This window comes from Eucalyptus grandis, chromosome 11 (genome assembly GCF_016545825.1).
Source record: "Eucalyptus grandis isolate ANBG69807.140 chromosome 11, ASM1654582v1, whole genome shotgun sequence".
Taxonomy (NCBI): Eukaryota; Viridiplantae; Streptophyta; class Magnoliopsida; order Myrtales; family Myrtaceae; genus Eucalyptus; species Eucalyptus grandis.
Window position 1 is genome coordinate 43315707 of NC_052622.1, and position 7430 is coordinate 43323136.

The following is a 7430-nucleotide window of genomic DNA, read 5'->3' on the forward strand; positions in this document are numbered from 1 at the left end:
ATAAATCGCGATGAAATATGCAAATTATATGTCTGCCTGCTTTCTAAGAAGAAACTGGGAAATAGATTTTTAACACTCTCGGCTTCTATAATTATACGAAATGGTTTATGTATCGCAATACGAAATTATGGCAAAAAAACAAAACAAAAATGAAGCGCAACATTTTGGCGTTTGTTTATGGTGAAAGAAAATCAGTTTTTGAAATTTAATGAGATAAGAGGACTTCTTTTATTGCTAGGAATTAGAGAAAAGAGACTTGTGAAGAGAAGCCATTCATTTTTCTGTGGCAACAATGCGATCTTCTGTCTTCCACAATAAAAAAAAAAAATTGGTGATTAGTCAAATCGAGATGAGACATCTTTACGATGAAGATGATTATTTTAAATAGATAAATCTCAGACGCACTAGATTAACTTGTGAATGAAATAAGAGCAAGACACAATAGCCGAAACGGGTGGCCAAAACATGAGTTCGTTTGCAATTTGCAGTCCGAGAGTATTAACATCACCAATCCTGCGTATAATGACATGACAGAATGGTAGGTTAACCCTAATTAACTTCATTATCATCCATGCTTAACACAAAACCCCTCAATTCAAAGAGTTTCAAGCTATTCTCAAGTTTCATTATATTCCACGTGGATGTGACTGACCAATGTGCTGAGTGCAAACTGCCAACGAGGCTAAAGGGAAACGCCCCCGCCTTTCAGTACTCTCCATTTTTCCCCAGGAAACCATTTTTAAAATGCTTAGTGCTCCATCACTGTGCTTCATCATGTACTTTAAGGCGAGTGCAAGGAAACAGAATTCCTTTAATCTCATTGGAAGTTTTTTTAGTCTCTAAAGGCAAGATGATGTCACTGTCTAAGATGTTGACGTTAATGCTACTTCTGAAATATGAAGGAAAACGGAAGAATGAAATTTTGGGTGGAAAATGGGAAAAAATAACCCAAATTTCGTAAATTCTCTCCAAATTCCCTCGCTCTAACTTCAAATCCTGATTTCATTATCACCATAGAGATTATGTGGCTAATAACTCCGGTTTTAGGGTTTGTAAGGTCGATCTTTGTGAAGCAAGGTTATGCTCGACGAGATAATCCTAAATTTTTTGAATTAGCTTGTCTCAATCATTCATACATATTTAAGTAGACACGATGTCATACAATGTTATCATTACAAGTAGTGTTCGAAACTTATAATTAAACTGTCTCCACAGCAAGGTAATGGGAGTGTGGTTCCTCTGTTAATAAGAAACGTCGTGATGGTTGCGTTGCTATCCTATCACAACCACGTAAAGTGGCGCACGTATTATGGCACTTGAATCACCTAAACCTCTTTTTTAAGAAGTGACAATCCGAGCAAGACTACTACTTATGCTGACACCCGCCCCTGATTTGATTTTCCAGGCCTCTCACTTCTTCACGGTATCTCGGAGAGGATGATGTCCACGTCTTCTTCTTTTTCAGGATCAGAGTTTCTGCTGTTCATCCTCCACCATCCGTGGAGGGGAGAAGCTTCATGCAAGAGGATCTTCTGTTTGTCCCACTATTCCTCATCCTGGAAATTGGGTGAGTCAAAATGGACCTGTCCGAAATCGGTCCAACATGTGCAGTTGATCCTATATGAACAGTCGGTTCCACATGTGCAGTTGATCCTATATGAACAGGATTCGTAGTAAGTGGTCGAATGCGTGGAAGCCGCCCCTCATCCAACGGCAGACTCGGACCGACCAACTCAGTCTAAAGGTAAAAAAATTTGACGCCCTATAACACCATATATATCCAATAGAATCATGCTAAGTTGCTCTTAAACAGAATGTGTGCTATAACATGATTCTTTCGTGATATAAAACGTGAACCATCGTCCAATTTCACGATGAATGACGTGAAACAGGAGGGAAAAAAAAAACCTCCTCGTGGGCGCTCTTCCCATGCAGTATACATGGGGGGGGACTTGCTTCTTCAATGGGGAGGACGTGTATGCCACTTGACAGAAATAATAGTGAGTGGAGATATTTAAAAATGACAATAGATGCACAGAAAGCTTGTGGCCACATTCTTTGTTCGACAAAATTGACGAATCATTTCTAGCCCCCTCTAAAAAGAGATCACATGCTAGAATCTTATAGGGCGTGATGAGTCATGAATGCAATTTAAAACAAACTACTGGAGCCAATGGATGGCTCAACAGTAGGTTCAGTTCCCACCATCTTCCTACATCAGAATTCAGGTCTGAACAGTGTCTGATAAAAACTCAAGTGTTCACTCTCACTTCCAAGATTGTTCATGAACCCTAACCAAGACATTCCAAGAGGCCTATGTTCAGAGCCAATCCAGTAATCATTAAGCATCCCGGTGAAGTACTACTATTTAGCTAACACAGCACCTACTTGGAGTAAGCATGCAAACATTCTCTCACCACAAAGGAAAATGGGGAATGCTTATATTCATCTCTCGACAAAATCACATCCTGTGGCGTCTTGACTCTTCAGAATGGTCAAATCATACAAAAAGGCAAAAAGAGACAGTTGGACATACAATAAGGGAGTCTCAGAGACAGTTAGCTAGCCCGAAAATCCAAGAAGAGATGCATTTTCTGCAAGAGGAGATCGCGAGTGCCAAATGGAGGCTTCGCATTGATGGTCCAATCCTTTTCAAGAATGCCAGACTTGGCACCAGCAAGCATTTCGTCGTGGAAGGCAGACACTATTTGGTAGATGGATGTCCTAAGAACATCAGCAATAGCATATGCTTTAGAATGCAGAGGAGAACCTCTTTTCTTACTCATGGTACTGGACGGAAAATACTTTCTTCCAGCATTTGGGGTCGCCCATTTAATACCCCCGGCTCCCATAAACTGGTGCTGGGACTGCAAGTGGGTCCTCTTCCCCATGAATGATTCAACCGCGAGTAGGCAAGACAATAGAGTAGATAAAACAGCAGCGTTGCTGCCAGAAAGCTGAGCAACGCCATATCTGTCCTCCTTGTGTGAGTGCACAGTCAGAGAGGCAGCAGCTCTGGCACACCACGCATACAGCTGTACAAAATCAAGAATATACAAAACTTCGAGTCATTAGAACTATAAGCCATCATGATTCAGCAATATAATTTTCTTTGCTACATCTAGTTAAAAATGACAGTCAAGTAACATGGCAACCTCCAATAAGAAAGAAGCTCAAGTTGTTTAGGCTCTCTACTGGCATAGGCACTTTAAAGCATAAGTCCTAAGCTCTTTTGCCTTTCCATCTTCTAACTTTTGCTCCAGAAGCTCTCTTGGGAAAGTAAAACACCAACCCCCCCCAACCCTTTTCCTTTTTTTCTCCTTTTCAGTACACGTTAAATCTCGATTCGCAAGTTGACAACTGAGATTACTAATAAAGATATATAGATTACTAAGTTTGATAGGGTGGTGCGACTTCTAGAAAAGCTAAAGCAACCTAAAAAGGGAAAAAGAGAGATGACTAGCATTCAAACCCAAAGCTTTCTCAGGTTGCCCACTGACACCCATCAATAGTGTGTGTGAGGAATGGGGGTAAAATTCTGTTGATAATGCACATGTCATTTCACAGATACATTCTCCAGATCAGTATGTGACAGAGAAGGCAAATGTTCAATGGCACATGCATTTAATTGCTAAAAGGGACATGTAGAGGCATTTAACAGCCAAGTACCCAAGCATGGCTGATATATACAGTGGATTGATTTGCAAACAAAGGTGCTTTCAAATAACATTCATGTCACAAATGTGAACTGCAAAACAGAACTGCGTCACTAATTTCCAGAATGCCAAGTTTAAGCATGACAAAAGAGAAATGCATGCTACGGTAGCATCTCTAATGTTCTGCAAATGAAGTACAGAATGAAATTTGCACAATAACAGACACCAGACTACATGCAGGAAGCAAAAGGTGACAAGGACGGATAGTTTGCCATACCTGATAATGATGTAGTGGTTCATAGCAAGATGAATCAAGATGAAGGTCAGTAGGGGACAGTAACTGATTTGAAAGTGGGTAGCTTTTATCAGCAGAAGTTTCCAGACCTTCAGCTAATTTTGCTGCTAGCTTTTCCAAAGGCCTCAGGCATACAGCTATAACTCTTTTGTAAGTGTCGCCAGTTTCTTCAAAGAAAGCAGCTCGACGCCAAGTATCCACATTATTCTCACTAATCATGCAGAGATCAAGATAAGCAAGATAGTGAACAAGTGAACTTGGGTGACTTTCCTCCAAGGCTGCAAGAAGTGGTTCGCTTGGATTTGTTTCTGCTGCAGCCGATCCTCTTGGGGGAGCAAATATGAACCTCTTTGTATGCAAGACCTGAAGCCACACGAAAGATATCAGACAGAAGGAAATCTTGGCAAGGAGACATGTAAATAAGGAAACAGTTCAGCCATACAAATGACACAACTTCAGCAAATCCTCCACGACATGAAGAAAAGACACAAGAAAGCATATATTGTTCACGAAAACGAAACATGGTCATTCAAGTTAGTACATGAATACACCAGATCAAAAAATAAAAAATTCTCTTTCCTTTCAACAGACCAACAGTTTTCTCCTACGAAACTTTTTATCCCACAGGCACAGAGGTATTATGATTTCCAATCCTTGCCTTCATCTGTTATAATATAAGATGCCACTAAGCCACAAGGGTTTCAGCAATCTTTCATCTTCTTTATCTGGAAGCTACCACCAACTCTTCTTGCTCAGATTTATCTCCTCCGAGCCGTTTTCTTTAAAAAAAAAAAATCATTCTTCATGACAAAAGCTTAAAATGAACAGGTCTACCAATCTAACATCTTCTTGGCACTAAATAAAGGAAAAGGGTTCCAAAAGATCATGTAAAAACCACTAATAAAGATCGAAAAAGAATAATTTGGGGCATACACATGGTGGTTGCTCATAAAGAATGCCGGATCTTGGTTCAAAAAAGCTCTTTATTTCTCCAGAATATATAGCCAAAGGTCAACGGTTTAATCATATTAGATAAAAACAGATTAACGATTGTCAACACGAATTAACTGATTAGATTTAGCCCCATAAAAACCTAACTCATCTTCAGTCACTTCAGGATCAATCATGTTTCATTATTGTAGAAATTTATGGCTAAAGACATATCTGGAGAGAAAAAAAAAACACGAGATATGTGCCTGTGAAGTAAAAAATTCCAGTTCTGCAGTAACTAGATCAAGGATTCAGAGAGCCATTCCATAAGATAGATGATGAAGCAAAGTTTGCACATATTTTACATCTATCAAAAGGGATATTAACATATACAAACCTTACATACGATATGCGACCACTATAGCCACAAGCACTAACCTGGTGCAAATGATGACTCAATTCCCAGCAAAGGAAAACAGCAAGAGTGCCCATGTAAAAGATAATTTGCTCAAGCAAGAATCTTCCCATGCTAGTCTGAACGTAGCAATGATCAGGAAGAAATGCTAACAGCAGAGATGAAAAAATATAGGCAGCACCAGAAAATTTAAAAGCATTTCTGGCAGCAGAAGGCAATCCCATCTTGAAGCTGAAGTATAGTGTCCGCTGTTTGGTAGAAATCGATGTCAGAAAATCATGTGCAATACTTTAAAAAATAGAGAAATCAGCCTACTAAGTGAAATTCAGAAATGAAGATTCTGTAATGGATAAACCAGTAAATTCCACAATTCAACTTGCAGACCCTCTCCCAATTCACCAAAGCATCTTTAGTAAACCACTCTGATCATACGTTTCACTAAACAGGTTGCAATCACTTATCTAGGGTCCTACTGAAAGCTAACCTGAGTAATCACAAACTCTGCCAACCAATTCAAGAGCCACATCAGCACCAGATTATTTGGCAGTTTGCAGTTTAACTTTTCCATAATTTTAAACTCGAGGCAATCACCATCTTCCATGTAAAAGAAGGTAGAAACTCGATGCAAAAACCATGAAGTTGCTGTTTAAAAACTCCCCAACCACAGGTTAGCCACGCTGCAACTAATGGTAGCCTATGGCCAGTGCTCGTGTGTGCAGCCATGTGAACATGTTGCCCCCAGTCAGGAGTAATCGTGCATGGGACATGGAACTTTCTCCACCAGTGAGCAGTGGCACCCAAAAGAATTATTAAGCGCCTTTTTGGTAAATATGTTTATCGCATGCCATGCATAAATTCCAAAGGAGACTGCATAAGAACTAACAATACAAAGTACTCTTGATGGCTTGACCCATATATTCCCACCCATCCCAGAGGTAGATCTCTACATTAGCACTAAAAATAACCTCCTTCATTAGCTGGCAACAAATTCAGGCTATTCTGCTCCTTCATCAATGGGGGAGGTAAGTGCATTAGTTCTTCACGACTGTGGCATTAATTTAATGTGTCTGTGACTTATTAGTGTGTCTTAAGTATACTAATCAATAACAATCTTATATCATGATAGTTTTCCGTAAGTCGACATTCTATAAGTTCACTTGTACTCCCATCTGCGATTAATACCCCTTCCGTGATGACATTCATCAGTTGACTACTTCTGCAGTTTAGAAACTTAACCAGATACTTATAACATAAACTCTGGTAATGATTTTCTTTTCCAACTAACACGAAAGTTACACACTGAAACCATATAAAGGATAAACAAGAAAGGCAGGGAGGCAAAACGTTGCATACTAGACTAAACTTACGCAATAAATTCGAAGCTAACCATCAAGAACCAATCCAGACTTTCAACAAGTAAAATTAATTCTCGACCAACCTGAACGATCGAAAACTTCAATACCCATCTCCGCTTATAAACATACAACACCCCGTACAACAGCCCGACCACGAAACCTCTAAACCCCACCACTCTCCCGATCGAATCCCCCGAGCTCACCCCCCAGCACACCGCCGCCGCGCCCACGAAACTCGACACCGCGCACGCCACGACGAACGTCGCGATGGCCAGCGAAGCCCTAGCCCGGCGCCGCAGCTCGGGCGGCGCCGGCCGCGACTCGACCGCCGACCGGACGAGCCCGAGGGCGAGCTCGAGCGGCGAGGCGGGGCGATCGGGCCGCGGCGAGGAGAGGAAGGAGAGGGAGGCGGAGAAGAGGAGCTGCGAGAGGTGGAAGGAGGCGAAGCGGAGCAAGAAGGCGAGGACCGACGACGCGGCGCCGCCGGGGGAGGGGGCGAGGGGCCGGGGCGAGGGCGGGAATGGCGGCTCTGGAGAGGAGGAAGAGGAGGGTGGTGGGGATCGATTGCCATATCAGGAACCCTAGGAATCGCTTCCTAGGGATGGTGTCGGGAGGCAAAGGCGGCATCTTTTTCCAAGGGGGAAGAGAAGGGAGTGGAGCTGGGGGTGACTTTGAGGAAGACGATGGAAGAAGCAGGAGGAGGAGGAGGAAGAGCGAGCGGGAATTTTATTTCTCTCTCTCTCTCTTCTTTTTCTTTTCTTTTCTGCAGGGGTTTCTCT

At 41.8% G+C, this 7430-nt stretch overlaps 1 protein-coding gene across 1 annotated transcript; it reads right to left on the reverse strand.

Annotated features, from left to right (window-relative positions):
- Positions 1 to 2242: 2242 nt before the first annotated feature.
- LOC104425867 lies at positions 2243 to 7430 on the reverse strand. The gene is made up of 5 exons (XM_039304073.1): positions 7182 to 7430; positions 6735 to 7126; positions 5320 to 5544; positions 3934 to 4314; positions 2243 to 3035 (listed from the first exon to the last, which is right to left on the reverse strand). Exons 1-5 carry the CDS (start codon positions 7276 to 7278, stop codon positions 2559 to 2561), a joined length of 1572 nt encoding a protein of 523 aa, XP_039160007.1. The 5' UTR covers positions 7279 to 7430; the 3' UTR covers positions 2243 to 2558.

Coding starts and splice junctions, on each gene's coding strand:
- LOC104425867 (XM_039304073.1), bottom strand. CDS start 7,278: ATGCCGCCTTTGCCTCCCGACACCATCCCTAGGAAGCGATTCCTAGGG. Junction 7,127..7,181: donor CCTCCTCTTCCTCCTCTCCA/GAGCCGCCATTC, acceptor CCGGCGGCGCCG/CGTCGTCGGTCCTCGCCTTC. Junction 4,315..5,319: donor TGAGTCATCATTTGCACCAG/GTTAGTGCTTGT, acceptor GTGTGGCTTCAG/GTCTTGCATACAAAGAGGTT.